Here is a 13,866-nt window from a genome sequence, read left to right on the forward strand (position 1 = left end):
AGGTCATAGTGGATGGCTTTGCTGCAATGGGATTCCCAAACTGTGGTGGGGTGATAGGGATATGGGTTTCATCTATCTTGTCACCGGAGCACCAAGCCACAAAGTACATAAACCGCAAGGGGTATTTTTCAATGCTGCTGCAAGCCCGGGTGGATCACAAGGGACGTTTCACTAACATCAACATGGGATGGCTGGGAAAGGTACATGATGCTCGCATCTTCAGGAACTCTGGTCTGTTTCAAAAGCTGGAGGAAGGAACTTTCTTCCCGGACCAGAAAATAACCGTTGTGGATGTTGAAATGCCTATCGTTATCCTTGGGGACCCAGCCTACCCCTTAATGCCATGGCTCATGAAGCCGTACATAGGCAGCCTGGACAGTAGTCAGGACCTGTTCAACTATAGGCTGAGCAAGTGCCGAATGGTGGTGGAATGTGCCTTTGGAAGTTTAAAAGCGCACTGGCGCAGTTTACTGACTCGGATAGACCTCAGCGAAGCCAATATTCCAATTGTTATTGCTGCTTGCTGTGCGCTCCACACAGGGCCGGCTCCAGGCACCAGCCGACCAATCACATGCTTGGGGCGGCCAATGTTGGGGTGGCTGGGGGTGCTCGCGGTGTTTTGTTTTGTTTTTGTTCGGCGGGGCGGCGCTCGAGGGGTTTTTTTGGGTTGTTTTTTTGTTTTGGCCGGACAGCGCGGGGGTTGTTTCGGCAGTGCAGCGCTCGGAGGGGGGGCGGGGGTTTGGCTGGCATGGCGCTCTGGGGTATTTGGGCGGCCCGGCGAGGCGCAGCGCAGCACGGCGCTCCGGGGGGCGGGGGTTTGGCCGGCCCAGTGCGGGCTTGGGAGGGGGTTTGCCCGGCGTGGCGCTCGGGGGGCAGGGGTTTGGCTGGCCGGCCAGCGTGGCGCTCGGGGGTTGCGGGGGTTTGGCCGGCCCGGCCCGGCGCTCGGGGGGTTTGGGCAACCCGGCGAGGTGCTTGGGGGGGTTTGGGCGGAGTGGTGCTGGGGGGAGGGATGGGTTTGGGTGGCTCGACTCTGGGAGTGGGGTGTTACGGCGGGGCGGCGCTCTTCTTTTTTGCCTGGGGCACCAAAAAAGTTAGAGCCGGCCCTGGCTCCACAATATCTGTGAGAGTAAGGGGGAGACATTTATGGCGGGGTGGGAGGTTGAGGCAAATCGCCTGGCCGCTGATTACGTGCAGCCAGACACCAGTGCGGTTAGAAGAGTACAGCAGGGCGCGGTGCGCAGCAGAGAAGCTTTGAAAACCAGTTTTGTGACTGGCCAGGCTACAGTGTGAAACTTCTGTTTGTTTCTCCTTGATGAACCCTCCGCCTCCACCCCCTCGGTTCACTCTACTTCCCTGTAAACTAACCACCCTTCCCTCTCCTCTCCTCCCCCCTTCGAGCACCGCTTGCAGAGGCAATAAAGTCATTGTTACTTCACATTCATGCATTCTTTATTAATTCATCACACAACTAGAGGGATAACTGCCAAGGTAGCCCGGGAGGGGTGGGGGAGGAGGGAAGGAAAAGGACACACTACAGTTTAAAACTTTAACACTTATTGAAGGCCAGCCTTCTGATGCTCAGGCAATCATCTGGGGTGGAGTGACGGGGTGGCCAGAGGCCCCCCCACCGCGTTCTTGGGCGTCTGGGTGAGGAGGCTATGGAACTTGGGGAGGAGGGCTGTTGGTTACACAGGGGCTGTAGCGGCGGTCTCTGCTCCTGCTGCCTTTCCTGCAGCTCAACCATACGCTGGAGCATATCAGTTTGATGCTCTAGCAGCCGGAGCATCAACTCTTGCCTTCTGTCAGCAAGCTGACGCCACCTACCCTCTTCAGCCTGCCACTTGCTCTCTTCAGCCCGCGATTCAGCCCACCACCTCTCCTCTCGTTCATATTGTGCTTTTTTGCACTCTGACATTGACTGCCTGCACGCATTCTGCTGTGCTCTGTCAGCGTGGGAGGACATCTGGAGCTCCGAGAACATATCATCCCGAGTCCGCCGTTTTCTCCTTCTAATCTTCACTAGCCTCTGTGAAGGAGAAACATTTGCAGCTGGTGGAGGAAAAGGGAGAGGTGGTTAAAAAAGACACATTTTAGAGAACAATGGGTACACTCTTTCACGTTAAATTTTGCTGTTCACATTACACAGCACATGTGCTTTCGTTACAAGGTCGCATTTTTCCTCTTGTATTGAGGGCCTGCCGCTTTGGTGTGAGAGATCACTCACGCAGTGTCAGACAACAGATTTCGGCTTGCAGGCAGCCATGGTAAGCCACAGTCTTTTGGCTTTTTTAAACTTCTTAACATGTGGGAATGGTTTCAAACAGTAGCGCCCTCATTTCCCATACCAAGCCCCCATTGGGTTGGCCATTTAAAATGGGTTTGCAATGTAAAAGGAGGGGCTGCAGTTTCCGGGTTAACATGCAGCACAAACCCAACTACCCCCTCCCCCACGCACCCAATTCTCTGGGATGATCACTTCACCCCTCCCCCCCCACCGCGTGGCTAACAGCGGGGAACATTTCTGTTCAGCCGAGCAGGAACGGGCACCTCTGAATGTCCCCTTAATAAAATCACCCCATTTCAACCAGGTGACCATGAATGATATCACTCTCCTGAGGATAACAGAGAGATAAGGAATGGATGTTGTCTGCAGCCAGCAAACACCGGGACCATACGCTGCCATGCTTTGTTATGCAATGATTCCAGACTACGTGCTACTGGCCTGGCGTGGTAAAGTGTCCTACCATGGCGGACGGGATAAGGCAGCCCTCCCCAGAAACCTTTTGCAAAGGCTTTGGGAGTACATGAAGGAGAGCTTTCTGGAGATGTCCCTGGAGGATTTCCGCTCCATCCCCATACATGTTAACAGACTTTTCCAGTAGCTGTACTGGCCGCGATTGCCAAGGCAAATTAATCATTAATCATTAAACACGCTTGCTTTTAAACCATGTGTAATATTTACAAAGGTACACTCACTAGAGGTCCCTTGTGCGCCCTCAGGGTCTGGGAGCACGCCTTGGGTGAGTTTGGGGGTTACTGGTTCCAGGTCCAGGGTGATAAACATATCCTGGCTGCTGGGGAAACCGGTTTCTCCGCTTTCTTGCTGTGAGCTATCTTCATTGTCTTCATCATCATCTTCCTTGTACCCGGAACCCGCTTCCCTGTTGCGTGATTCTCCATTGATGGAGTCAAAGCACACGGTTGGGGTAGTGGTGGCTGAACCCCCTAGCATGGCATGCAGCTCCGCGTAGAAGCGGCATGTTTGCGGCTCTGCCCTGGACCTTCCGTTTGCCTCTCTGGCTTTGTGGTAGGTTTGCCTTAGCTCCTTAATTTCCACGCGGCACTGCTGTGCGTCCCTGTTATAGCCTCTGTCCTTCATGGCCTTTGAGACTTTTTCTAATATTTTGCCATTTTGTTTACTGCTACGGAGTTCAGCTAGCACTGATTAGTCTCCCCATATGGCAAGCAGATCCCATACCTCCCGTTCTGTCCATGCTGGAGCTCTTTTGCGATCCTGGGACTCCATCATGGTTACCTGTGCTGATGAGCTCTGTGTGGTCGCCTGTGCTCTCCACGCTGGGCAAACAGGAAATGAAATTCAACAGTTTGTGGGGCTTTTCCTGTCTACCTGGTCAGTGCATCTGAGTTGAGAGCGCTGTCCAGAGCGGTCACAAGGAAGCACCGTGGCATAGCTCCCGGAGGCCAATAACGTCAAATTCCGTCCACACTATCCCAAATCCGACCTGCAAAGGCCGATTTTAGCGCTAAGCCCCTTGTCGGAGGTTGAGTAAAGAAACCGGTTTAAAGGGCCCTTTAAGTTGAAAAAAAGGGCTTCGTCATGTGGACGTGTCCAGGCTTAATTCGATTTAACGCTGCTAAATTCGACCTAAACTCGTAGTGTAGACCAGGCCTCAGAAAACATGCTACACCACTAGCCAGTAGATGTCTCTGTTACACTCAACTACTGTTCCACATGGAATGGATGAGAAGTTTCAGTAGGTGCTCATGTTACAACTGAACATAATCAATCTACTTTATTTATCTGAAACGTGAGCAAACATTCTGTAAAATATAATCCTAATTTTAAAGTTATTCTCATTTTTTAATTGCCAAAAGGGTGTCCTGCATCCAAAAGTATAAATGCTGTTTATAGCGTGGATATAAAAATGTGCTGCATGCTAAATATGCCATGCAAGTCAAGAATACTAAATACACATACACTGTATATCTCATGGTGCTGGGAGATGCCTATGATTTGAACCTCTCAGTACTAAGGCTATATATCACATATGTCATAACAGAAACAGGATGGATGCTATACATATATATCTCATGTGTGCCACAGCAGAAGGCAAGATGCATGCTAAACATATCATATATGTCATAACAACATATCCTGCAGAGCAAGCAGCTGCGCTATTGTTGGGACGCTCTGCCTGACACACGGAGCGTGGCTTCGGAGTCTTGCAGACGCTCAGTCATGCCATAATACAAAGATTGGTTTGAAACGGGTGATACGTGTCTCACCCATGCCAAAAATCTCATGCATTTGTGCACGGCTGCAGCAGCCCCCCTCCCACGTCTGCAGCAAGCTGAGTCTCCGCGCAGGGCTCGAGTCCGGAGCACTGGAGCGTAGCCCGGCTTGGCGGTGGGGAAGGAGGAAGAGGAGGGTGAGGGGGACTCATCAGAGATGCGCTGGCTAGCGGGGGCGGGACCGTGGGAGGGACCAGAGGCCGAGGCGCTGCTGCTGTCGCTGCTGCTGCACTGGGGGGCCGCCGGCGGAGCTCAGCGTCCCGTTCGCTGGTGCAATAGGACAGCTCAGCGCGGCTAGCAGAGGAGCAGGCGGAGAACCCGGGGGGGCAAGTTACCAGGCTTCCCGCAGCTGGAGTCTGTCCCTGGCTGGGCACTGGCCAGTCCCCCGGCTGCTGAAGGACTGAACGCACCTCGCTGCCACCCCCAAACAGATGTGAGCGAGCCTGGAGAACTGAACCCCAGCTCGCAATCAACAGTGTCCTCCTCTCCGCCGCAGCACCAGACAGGGTGAAATATGTGGCAGCCGGCAACCGAGAGACTGCAGGTAAGAGAGGCGGGCAGGAGGAGAAACTGAGGCGGGGCTGGCGTTTCTGTAAAGGAACATGATCATGTGATTGTAGGGTTTGTGTCAAAAATATGCAGGGGGCATTGGTAAGACCTTGTTTTGAATTCGTTCCCCGCCACCCCCATGGCCGTGCCTAGATCACGCTTACAACTTTCATCTGGTCTCTCTGTGTGTAGTTCTGCCCAACAATTTAACATTGCATTCCACTGACAGGATTTACAGGTCCGGGGTTGGGTTTCTTGAATCCAGATGTGGGTGTAGTTTTTGTTTGTTTGTTTATTTTTTGTTTTTGTCTTTTACAAAGAAAGAACAGATGATTTGAAAATCTTTGGGTTTGCATTTATTATGTTATCTCTCTAAATTTATGCTCATCCTGAAAATAGGATTTTAATTTTCTTTCTGGTTATTGCAACTCCTCTCCATTCCTTTCTTTCTTTTTAAGGGGAAAAGTTTATAAAGAATCAAAACTAGTCAGATATTGGGTTAGCCAATTCATTGACTCCTGCATACAAACAGGAAAATGTTTGTTTAATGGGATTTGGATGGCGGGTGCAGGAGAGTATTTGGGGTTGAGCAATACTGAAAATTGGACGGTCTAGTTATTTGCAGGAGTCATCAGTGACACGTATTAAGGTCTCAGGGGGCTCAGGCCCAGGGTTGTCCTTACTGCAGGGTTTGCTCCATGTTTTTTGCTCTGAAATGTTCTCCAGATGGTCAGCCAGACAGATTGCCAGATGAATTTACACAATCCCACAGACAAACTTTTTGGAATGCCTAAAGCAGCATTAAATCTCATAGTAAACTTTGAAGAACTGTTTAAGTGGCAAAATAAAACAACCTTTAAGGCAGTATACATTTGAAGGCATAGGGCAAAAAGAAAATATACTGAAGGGAGGGGACAGGCAGCATTATTGAGGCATGCAAAATAATGATTTAACTTGAAGTTCAGAGATCAGTAAGTAAACATATAATCCTCATGAAAAGTGGTAAGTAAAGTTCACAAACTGAATTCATTTTTGCAGTGCGGAGCGACCTGTTTAGAGGGTATCAGTATCTTTGTAATACTGAAGATTCCAACTAGATCACGGATGCTCTAAATTTCAAGGGAGATTATAAATGGGGTGGGATAACGTATTTACATATTTGTTGCAAATAATCAAACCTCAAATAAGGAACTCTACTCTGAGATGCTAAGGTGATATTAATAAATGTCCTGAAAGGCCTTATTTGAATACAAATCTGCATTCATACAGCACCTAACTGAGTGCAATGTAAGCTTATTTTAACTTTTCACTTATCTATAAAGGCCTGTGTGTGTGTGAGAGAGAGAGAGGTATTGATGCAGCATCACTTTGAAGATCGTGTCATGGTAGTAGTCAAAATTCTTTGATGTGCTTTCTTTGTGACTTTGGGTTCTTGCTCTTCTGAATGTGTTTGATTTTTTTTTATCTATTTAAGTTATTCATGCGCAGCATGTTTTACTTAGGGAAGTGTGTGGGTTCCAAAGCCCATGACACTTGGCAACTGAACTATTCTGGCATATATTCTGCTTTGTGATATTTCCATATTAGAAATATCAGCTTTCATTCCATGATTATTTGGCTATACAACTGTTGCTTCTAGTGCTTCTTGTTGTATTCTTTGTCATGTTAGTAGTCTTTTCTTAAATCAGTTTATATAAAATTTGTGATATAATGAAGAAAGGGCCTGCCTCATTAAAGACAATGGTTAAATTTTATAAAATCTTATGAAAAATACCATTAATGGGACACTGACAGAGTTGACAGATGCAAAATGTAGTCTACCTTAAACATTATTGTACAGTAACTAGTCTCCTGACCCTAAAACCGCTGTAAGATCCTTAAAATGAAAGATTTAAAACAATTTTACAGCTAGCTTTTCTGGAAGGCAACCTGCCAACAGCAAATCTGAAGGTGTGTGTGTGTGTGTCTGTCTGTGTCTATTCTTCTTTCTTATGACCAGGCAGGCTAAAGAAATATATAAGAATTTTGCTTTCTTGCCACTTTGGAATTCAGAAGTCTTTATATATTTCAACACTCCTCTCGTGACAAGAGAGCAGGAAGGAAGTGTGGAGGGATGGTAGCATGATGGGAAATAGTGTGCCTGCAAACCAAACCAAAGCTAGTAGATCTAGTTTTACGCCTACCTGTCTGAAGCATGTCCCCTTATTCTTAAATATATTTTATTAATAAATTCATATAAATAAATACATATGGAAACTTGAGACTTGCAGAAAATAAAGCTTACTTTGCAGTTTCACTATAGCAACTTCATACAGTTTCCAAAACAAATATCTAATGAGAAATAGTTGAACATATTAAAATATTTTTATTACTTCTGCAATTGGAATTAAAGACTTGTTTTGATACCAGAGAGCAGAAAATTCAAAGACTTGCTCTGATTTGATATTAAAGCCAAGTATGATCAAGTCTTTAGGAGTTTTAATCTCCACCAGTCAGTAACAGTAATAATCCATGCTTCTTAGCCAGACCAAGGAATGCAATTTCAATGGATAGGAACCTTTGACTTAGTGTGTGCCTGAAATGTGACTTGGGAATGAAATTAATCATGGTGGCATGTTGTTTATTTATTTATTTATTCATTCTCCAGTAATAACTAGATGCCCCATTGTGCAGACTCTTTATAAACACATAGTAAAAGACAATATCTGCCCTGAAGAACTTAGTCTCAGGCCCTGATCCTGCAAAGACTTTTGCACATGCTGAACTTGACATACTGTAAGTAGTCTCAATGAAGTCAATAGGGCTACTCACACTGCATAAAACTGAGCATATGCATGGTAGGGGCCTAAATTAAAACCAGGTGTAATGAATGGGCATAACGAATGAAAAGGTGATTACCTAGATTGGCTGAGTGCACACTTTGTAGAATTAGAAGGTGTCTAAAATATAAAATAAGATTAATACCATAGCATAAATATATACAACATTATATTTAAAGAATGTTAGGTTGCAGAATCAAGCACTCCAAAGTAAGAAATGCTTGTGAAACTTTTATTTAGCCCCTTTGTGCATGTGTATTAGGATACAGTCTGTATTTTCATTATACCTGGCCATTTGTTCCATAGAACTCCTGTCTCATTCATCACACAGGATGGACCTATCCTAGGGAGGGCTGAGGGTTATGTAATGAAGGAGACTTGTTCGTATGACCCCTATTTCATTTGTTGCAGAATGTGAAAAGTGTGTAATGAATGAGACTAAGTCCCTATTTGGTGCTAAAGTAAAGTCATGTAAAGCAAACTTTTTATAGATGATCACTAATTGGGTATTCCTCATTTTCTCTAGGTGCCCAATCTGAGGCACCTGAAGTCTGATTTGCCAAAGTGCTGAATACTCACAGCTGCAGCTGGGAGCTGTGCTTTGCAAATATAAAATGCTATAGAATGCTAACTCTTCTGAATAATCAGGCCCTAGGCTTCACAAATTGGGCATCCTGAATTAGTGGAGACTTTCAACCTTAATCTCTCTATACCTTAATTCCCTGTCTGTCTGTGAAATAGGGATAATACTACTACTTCACTTAACAGGGCTGTTGTGGAAAGAAATTCATTGATGTTTGTGGAGCAGTAAGCTCCTATAGTGATAAGTGTATAGAAAAGCCCATGAGGAAATTAATAATTCTGTATTCAGAGAAGGGTTTGAGTAGTGGGTAGTAAATAAGCCATGGGGCCATACATTGAGCAATTAGGATAAAACAAAATATTTAATAGCTACTCATTCAGTGAGCACCGTCCATCCTGCAGAAAAACAGTGTGTAATTATGTAATTAAAGACTGTGTCATAATGTATACATACAATGGGATAGAAATAAGGTCGCATGGGCAATCATAAATCTGTTGTTTCCTAACTTTTGAACTCTTGACTTTGCAATGTAAATAATGTTGTTTTAACATAGTTTTTTTGTTTGTTTTTTGGAGGGCAGAGCTGGGCTACAGGAAGAGCAGGGTTGAGTGGAGCTATGGCTTGGGTCTGGGGTTGGGCTGGGGGTAGAGTGGGGCTGGATGGTGCTCCCTCCCTGCCCCCTGTGTGGGTTGGCCCGGGCCCCATTGCATGGCCCCCCCCCGAACATTCCTCTGTGCCCCCACCAGAGTTTGGGGACCTCTGCTGTATGTGGACTAGCAGCAGAGCAGGAGATGGAGCACTTTACCAGTGGGTTCATAGGTATTTGCTCACAGCAGAGGAGTGATAAGACATGGATTTCTTGGGTTCCATTTCAGGTTCTGGAAGAGAGTTTTCTCTAGCAATCACAGTAGCGTAGCTAGCGGGGTGCAGGGGAAGCAGCTGCTTCCCCTCAGCACATTTCCCAAAAGCGGCGCCTGCCAGGCTGGCGCTGGGGGCAGCACGGCCGGAGGAGTGAGGGGGCCGGCTCCTCGGCCGTCGCCCCTCACGCGGCCCCAACATCACCGCAGGCGCAGCCACCTCCTGCGGTGGCTCAGGGCTCGGTGGCCAAGCGCTCCCCGCCCCGAGCTGGAGCTGGGATACGCCCGCAGCGTGGGGCCGGGATCGGCTGGGGACAGGCAGTGGCGCAGGACAGAAGATGAGCGGCGGGGGTCCGGTGCCTTGCACTGGGGGGTCCCCTCTGGGCGAGGGGCTCCCCGGGGCCGGGCCCGCAGGGCAGGGGTGCAGGCCGCGCTGTCTGGATGGGAGGCCCTGGCGCGGCGCAGGAGCCTGGAGCGGGGGGGGGGACAGGACCCCGTGGGTGGGGCCGGGCGGCGCAGCCTGGCGAGGGACACCTGCAGAGTGGGCTGGGCAGGAGAGACTCTCCCGGGACCGCGGGGGGACGGGGGTATCTGCACCCCTGGGAAGCCTGCAGGAGTCCTGAGCCGGGCCCCGGGGTTAATCTGGGGGGGAAACGGGAGGAGCTAAGGGAGGGCGCCTTTTTTATGTTTGCTCCCCCTACACTTAGACCCTGGCTATGCCACTGTCACAGACCCTTCTGCTTCTGTTCCTTCCAAGCCTGATTCCTTCTGCCCTTCTAGCATGTCCCTGTTCCAGTCCTATCTCTTCACCCCAACATCCCAGCTCCATATTCCAGTCCTAGCCTGCTCATTTAGTCAGGCTCTAAAGCTGCCCTCCCAGGCTCCTTATCTTAGTCCCAGTCTCTTCCTATCCTGGCTCCCCATTCCAGGTGCCTCATCCTAGGCTCTTTGCCCAACCAGTCTGCCTACATCCTTCCTCCCAGCCCTTGGTGCCTCATCTGATCTCAGTCTCCTCCCTTCTCCGCTACCATTTTCAGTCTTCGCCACCCAGATGCTTTGTCCCAGTCTCCCTACCCTGGGATCTTCATCTGATCACAGACTCAACCCTCTTCCCCCCCCCCCCCGTTTCCTTGTCACAATCTCCTGTTCGCACAGACTCCATATCCAGTCTTACTGTCCCTCTCCACTACTTGTTTCCAATCCTAGTGTTCCCCCACCTTCAACTTCTTTTCCAATATCGTTTTCTCACTTCTGCCCCGGGGTCCATGTCCCAGTCTTCTCTCTTTATCACCCCAGAGGTCCAGTTCTCTTCCCCCCCGCTTTTTAATTAGACTGAGCCCTCCTCCACGTTGCCTGGGGGCCAGTGGTGCAGAAATTGAGAGCACAGGAGCGAGAGTCTCCCTGTTCTCAGTTCCTGCTCCTGCAGCTGCAGAGGGGCGCAGCAGCTAAGAGTAGCAGTTGCAGGGAACATGCTTCTCACAGCCCCTGCAGCTCTGGGCTGGATCATGCTCAGTCACACTGTGGGGGTGGTGCATACCCAGTCCAGCCAGCACATGGGAGATGAGAGGGGATTGAATCTTTGAGAATTTAGCTGCTAATCTCTAATAAGTCTCTACAGAGCATGTGCAAACTGAGATTTTTTCAAAGGCTTATAACATGGCCAATTTTGAGTGGATTTTTATTGGGACGGCAAAAGACACATCCCTGACACAAAGGGATGCTAGCCCTGCCTATAATATAGTAATCCTTGCTAGCCACCTGCCTAGCCATTGTCAACTGACAATTTGCAGCGAGGGAGCAGAGATGACGTGAATCTCAGTTTTGTTTATGTTAAATTGTTAGCAAGACATCCATGATGAGATGTCGGAGGCAGACCGAGATCAGGGATTTGATGGCAGGAGACAGGTCAGGACTGGAGAGGCAGTTTGTGAATCATCAGCATGACTATGGTAGTTGCATCTGTGTGAGTGGATGAGATCACCTAGACAAGGGGACTACCTGGAGATGATGTCTGGGCTAAGGGGGGAGCCCTATGAGACCCTAACTGAGAATGGGAGTTAAGAGGACGAGCTGGTGAAAATTAAGTGTTCAGAAAGGTAGGAGTACCATGAGAGGTCAGAGTCATGAACACCAAGCAAGAACAAAATTGTAAGAAGGAAGAAGTGATTGGTGCTGTTCAGAGTATCTAAAGGGAAGTCATAGAGATCTGAAGAGGAGATTATTGGAGAACTCAATGAGAATGGTTTCAGTGGAATGGAGGACAGAAGCTTATGGGAGGGGAGCAAGGATGGAGAGAAACTGAAGAAAGTAATTGTAGGTGGTGCAATCAGTTAAGTTAGTGAAGAAAGGGTGGTAACTGGAGAGGGAATTGGGATAAAACTTTTTTGTAAGGATGAAGAGACCATGCATGTTTGCATCGTGAGGGGTAGGAAACAGTGAGAGTGAGAGGCTAAAGAGAGGGGAGGCAGTTAGAGGAAGGGGGAGGAGTACAAGGAAGTGTTGAAGGGTGTAGGCAGAAAAGAGAGGGAGCATGAGATCATTTCAGATCTTCTCATTCTTTTCTCTGAAAAGATTGGCAATAGCCTGCCTGCACGAGGAGGGCTCAACGGCAGGGGAGGGTATAAGGAGAGTCAAAGCTGGTGAATAGGCTTCTGAGTTTGTGGGAAAGGGAATCACTGAGGGTGGAGAATTAGTATTGCTTGTCTAGGAATATGACAGAGTTGAAGGAGGAGAGAGCAAATGCGTAGTGGAGGAACTCTGTGTGGTCTTGTGCAGAGGTGCCTAGCAGTACAGGAATATGATCAGGGGGATGTGGATGCAGAGGGAGAGATGCATTTGACTGGGAGGTGTTTGTTGTGGGAGAGTGGGCAAAGGAGTGTAAGGTGGGGGGCAGAGTGAATCAACATCTGAGTCAACATAAAAGTTAGCAGGAAGGAATGCATTGGAAAGCCATGGAGAATGATGGACTGGAGGCCATGGACAAGGGGTTGGGTGTGGGGTGGATGGGCAATGTTGAAGAAAACAAGATGGTGGTCGGACGAAAGTAAATCACCTACTGAGGGATTAGAAATTGAACTATATTTAGTGAAGACAAGCTCAAGTGAAGGGGCCATTTTGGTGTGTGGGAAAATTGATCCAGTGTTGAAAGAGACCAGGAGGAGAGGGTGAAGAGCCAGCATGCTAAGGAGTCATATGGGATGTCAGCACAGAAGTTGAAGTCACCAACAATGAGGCCAGAAGATTGTAAAGAGAGTAAGTCCCTGCTACAAAGAGTTTACAATCTGAATAAATACAAGGGAAATCCAAAGAACAGTCAGTCAGACCAGAGGTGGGGAGGGAGTCATGCTTTCAAAGTGTTAGTTACAGTGGTAGTTAGTCGAGGAGATGAAAGACAGAGATATCAAGAGGATACAAGAGCTTGGGTCTAGGAGAGGAGGAATAGCTGCAGCTGGCCTGGGGCTCCTCTGGGCAGATGTGTGTGTGTGGGGGCTCGGCCTTCGGCCGGTCTGGAGCTTCTCTGGCTGCGGGTAGGAGGCGGGGAGGCCGGGCTCCCTTGGGCAGGGGTGTGTGTGTCTCGGGGCTTTGGCCAGCCCAGGGCTCCTCCAAGCAAGGGGGGACCCCACTTGTGATTTCTCCAGATGGGGGCTTGTCCCTCCAGCCGCAGGGGGTCTCAGGGCTCCGGCTGCTGGGAGGGGCCGTGGGCAGAAGGGGTGGAGTTGGGGGCTAGCCTCCCCAAAGGGGGGCTCCACCTGCTGCCCACGCACCCGCCACTCGCCTCCTCTCACCCCCACGCCTGCCACTCGCCTCCTCTCACCCCTCCCACCTGCCACTTGTCTCCTCACTCCCCTGCCACGGACACCCCCGGCCTTCTGCGAGAACCCCTGCTTGCTGGTGGCTCACTGCTCCCCTTCTCGCGCCGCCGCTCGCAGCAAGGGCCCACCACTTGCCTCACTGCTTGCTTCCTCATCCCCGCTCACCTGCTGTTTGGCTCCTAACCTCCCCCAGCTCGCAACCAGACCCCCTCCACCACGCCCACCTGCTCACTCTGCTGCAGACTTGCTGCTCGCCTCCTTAACTCCCCTGCCACTTGCCTCACTGCTCACCTCCTTAACTCCCCTGCTTGCAGCCTGCCCGCCTGCTGCAAGCTCGCCGCTCACCTCCTTACTCCTCCACCAGGCTCCTGCCTGCCTCACTGGTCACCTCCTCCCTTGCTCTAAGAGTTGGGTGTCCTACCTGTGTCTACAGAGAGGCAGCACATGCAGGAACAACAGGGAGGAAGGGGAGGGGCTCCCCCCCCCAGGAAACTGCCGTGGCTGCAGGGAAACCCCCTGGTGGCTGCATTTGAGAAATGGTGCCCTAGGTATATGTGCATTAGTTCACAATTGCTACTAGTAAAGTATAGTCTGTACAGAGGTACATCAAAAAATAATAAGTAAAATTGCTGAGAAAATATTTGTATCTTCCAGTTTGAACTTTTTAAACAGAATGAGTCTCTTAGTATCTGGGTGTTCTATCAGGATTAGAA

The 13,866-nt window shown here is 49.2% G+C and overlaps 2 protein-coding genes across 3 annotated transcripts in view; one reads left to right on the top strand and one right to left on the bottom strand.

Moving 5' to 3' along the window:
* Positions 1-1,424: 1,424 nt before the first annotated feature.
* On the bottom strand, positions 1,425-4,456 carry LOC135973685 (uncharacterized). The gene is made up of 2 exons (XM_065557962.1): positions 2,977-4,456; positions 1,425-2,049 (listed from the first exon to the last, which is right to left on the bottom strand). The coding sequence occupies exons 1-2, from the start codon at positions 3,377-3,379 to the stop codon at positions 1,547-1,549; spliced, it is 906 nt and encodes a 301-aa protein (XP_065414034.1). The 5' UTR covers positions 3,380-4,456; the 3' UTR covers positions 1,425-1,546.
* Positions 4,401-13,866, top strand: part of PID1 (phosphotyrosine interaction domain containing 1) — a 157,136-nt gene continuing 147,670 nt past the window's right edge. Inside the window, exon 1 of one of the 2 annotated variants that reach the window (XM_008165914.4) lies at positions 4,401-5,077. In XM_008165914.4, the coding sequence (XP_008164136.1) occupies positions 5,048-5,077 (30 nt within the window). In that variant the 5' untranslated portion in view covers positions 4,401-5,047. The remainder of the gene's footprint in view (positions 5,078-13,866) is intronic. The other variant, XM_042853625.2, reaches the window with a different exon arrangement.

Source organism: Chrysemys picta, chromosome 9 (genome assembly GCF_011386835.1).
Source record: "Chrysemys picta bellii isolate R12L10 chromosome 9, ASM1138683v2, whole genome shotgun sequence".
Lineage (NCBI taxonomy): Eukaryota > Metazoa > Chordata > Testudines > Emydidae > Chrysemys > Chrysemys picta.